General features: G+C 36.8%; 1 protein-coding gene across 1 annotated transcript; it reads right to left on the bottom strand.

Moving 5' to 3' along the window:
- Positions 744–2,178, bottom strand: LOC107621576 (probable methyltransferase At1g27930). Its single transcript, XM_016323609.2, has one exon. The coding sequence runs from the start codon at positions 1,854–1,856 to the stop codon at positions 984–986; it is 873 nt and encodes a 290-aa protein (XP_016179095.1). The 5' UTR covers positions 1,857–2,178; the 3' UTR covers positions 744–983.

Below are 2,760 nucleotides of genomic sequence, written 5' to 3'. Positions count from 1 at the left end.
TTCCGTAACTCTATATATTTTTACTCTGTATGTGAGCAAATACCTCAAATAATTGGCTGTAATTGTTCAAGTAAGAATGAAAACGGTAATCTAATGAACTAAGGGTAAACAATTTGTATAGCAAAATGGGTAATATGGTAATTTGCAGGCAAGCAAAGATTTCTACAGACGAATTCGATTTTATTTTTAAATTTAAAAAGAAATGAATTTAGTAGCATGAATTATACTTTTTTTTTTCTAAAGGTAAAATTTTGGAGCGAATCCTATTTTTTTATCTTTTATTTTATTAGCAATATTGCAGGATTTGTCCCCTGCAGATTTAGACATTTAGTTTTGACAAAAAAGTTTTCAGAGGATTTGTTTCACAAAATGCCCCTGATAGATTTGTTTTTAACAAATGGCCCCATGCATGAAGCACCATAACACGCATTAGTAGATAAATAAAAAAGTGATGAACCGATTCTTCAATTTCTTTTTTTTTTTTTTCTTTTGATGGTTAAATGTTTTACTAGAATGAAATGATGAATAGTGAAACTGCTTTTAACTCAAATTTTTGTGCTTTCCAATTTAAAAATTTTAAAACTAAATTAAATTAAAGCTCTTCTAATTATTACACTCTTAGTTCCATCTTATTTGAGAAGAGTAGCATAGGAACACACAGTGAAATCCACTCTTTTAGTTCCATCTTATTTTGGAAGAGTAGCATAGGAACAGAGAGTGAAATCAGTTCCTATCAGCTCCCGTTAAAAACAAAAAATGCTTTTCATTATAGTCCATGTTGTCTAATTTTGCATTATACACGCACTTTTTCTTTTCTTTCCCCTCACTTTTCCACTAATTCAAACAGTAACAAATTGGTGAAAATCCATGAATCTTTTACATTATATCTATCCAATTAAACTGTTGCTGTGTGGTTTCTGAAGCAAACATTGAAAGAAATTATAAAAAAAAAAAAAGAAGAATTACAAATTTAATCTTACTTTTTAACAGAAACGTTGAGAAGTATGAGAGTCATTTGAAGGCGGTATCTGGAAATGCCAAAGCCTGCCAACACCTCTCACCAGATACTTCCTACAAAGAAACTCCTCAGCATAAACCTTCTCCACCCTCCGATCAACATCGTGAAGGAACACGTGCGTCACACCGGATCCTTTTCTCCCTCTCGCCATGACCGCCACAGAGTACACCGCCGCCATCCTCCCCGGCGCGTCCGGGAAGTATCCGCGAGGCGCGTCGATCATCACCAGATCCCACTCCGTCTCATACACCTGATCGGGGAGGTTGTGAAGAGCCAGCTCGCACTCAACATTGTCACGTAAGTGGGCCCCCGCCGGGCCGCAGGTGGGCTCGGAGCGGTAAGACAAGAGCAGTTGGTCCGCGTCCCTTAGGCGCGTGCGATACCGGACAGTGTGGGCCCGCAGGGACGGGGCATCCTTGAGTACGGTTTGAACCCATTTAGGATCCTCTTCCAGGAAGAGAGTTGTTCCGCCCGGGTTCAGGGAGGCCCACATGAGGGAGTCGTGACCCAGACCGAAGACCAGGAAGTTGCATGGCCGGCCCATTGATTTGAGGACGTCGAAGCTGATCTTGATCTCTGCAAGAGATTGTTGCGGGACAATGCGTGACGTGGCGTAGTGGAGTATGGCCTTCAGCTGGATCGTCGTTGGGTTGTAGTCTTCCTGGACTCGGGCCTGGGCTTTGGGCATTTCACCGTAGATTGGTTCCGTCGGGCATATTAAGGAGGAGTCGGAGGTTAGGATCATTACGACTATGAAGACTGCAGCTCCGACCAGGCCCACTATGGCCAGGCCTAGGAACCACCTTCTCTCTGGTAGAGAATTCCTGTTATTTCTCATCCTTTCTAGATTTAATTTTGTTTTTTTTTTTATATAAAAAGATATTCCTCTTTCTCCCTCTCAAGGTTACATATGTATTAAGATGTGAATAATGTAGAGTGGGAGCAAAGTGGTAAAGGCGTGTTTGTGTGAAACAAAGAAGGAAAGAGGTTAATTAGTGTGTTCAGGAAGAGGAAGTGGAGGAATAATTTGGTGAGGGAAGGTGGGGAGGGTGGTTTGATTTTGTCAAAACTCAAATGTTCAGATGGGATTGGAAAGGAGGGACTTGGCAACGCAAAAAGATATGTAAGATTGTAAGAGAGTATTTTGGACATAAACAAAATAAAAAACTTCTATTAAAAAGATTTATGCCATGACAAAAATAATTATAAAAAATAAAAAAATTAATTAATTATTAAAACATAATATTAATTTGACAGTGAAAATAACAATCAACATTTAGATCATGTTATGGTCTTAACTTATAAGCATTATGAAAGTGCACATGAGAAAGTTGTGATATTTTTATGGATTCATTTTGAATATATGGATATATAATATATTGATGAGTGTCACCTAGTCATGTAATGTGTAAGGGGTAAAATATAGAATACGGAAGACCCAAATCGAATCGGAGAAAATCTGGAAAATATCAGTTAAATTAAAGAGAAATAAAACAAATAATTTCATATACATAATTATGCCAATAAATAATTTTTTATATGATTGATTATATTAACACTTTTCTTATTTATAGTAAACTAGTGTATGTTTCCGTACTCAGTACGGGATAATACATAAAATTAGTGACAGACATATCAGAAGTGATTGGAGGTCTCGAACTCCCTAATTTTTTTAAAAAAAGTTAATAGTAATAAGTTATTAAGTATGATTTAATTTTTTAAAAAATTTATTTAGTATTTAA

The sequence above is a fragment of the Arachis ipaensis genome, chromosome B10 (genome assembly GCF_000816755.2).
Source record: "Arachis ipaensis cultivar K30076 chromosome B10, Araip1.1, whole genome shotgun sequence".
NCBI classification, from domain to species: domain Eukaryota; kingdom Viridiplantae; phylum Streptophyta; class Magnoliopsida; order Fabales; family Fabaceae; genus Arachis; species Arachis ipaensis.
Note: the sequence above shows the minus strand (reverse complement) of the source record. Positions and strands in the feature narration are given on the sequence as shown.

What these genes read in the sequence shown, in the direction of transcription:
- LOC107621576 (XM_016323609.2), bottom strand. Translation starts at nt 1,856, where the DNA reads ATGAGAAATAACAGGAATTCTCTACCAGAGAGAAGGTGGTTCCTAGGC.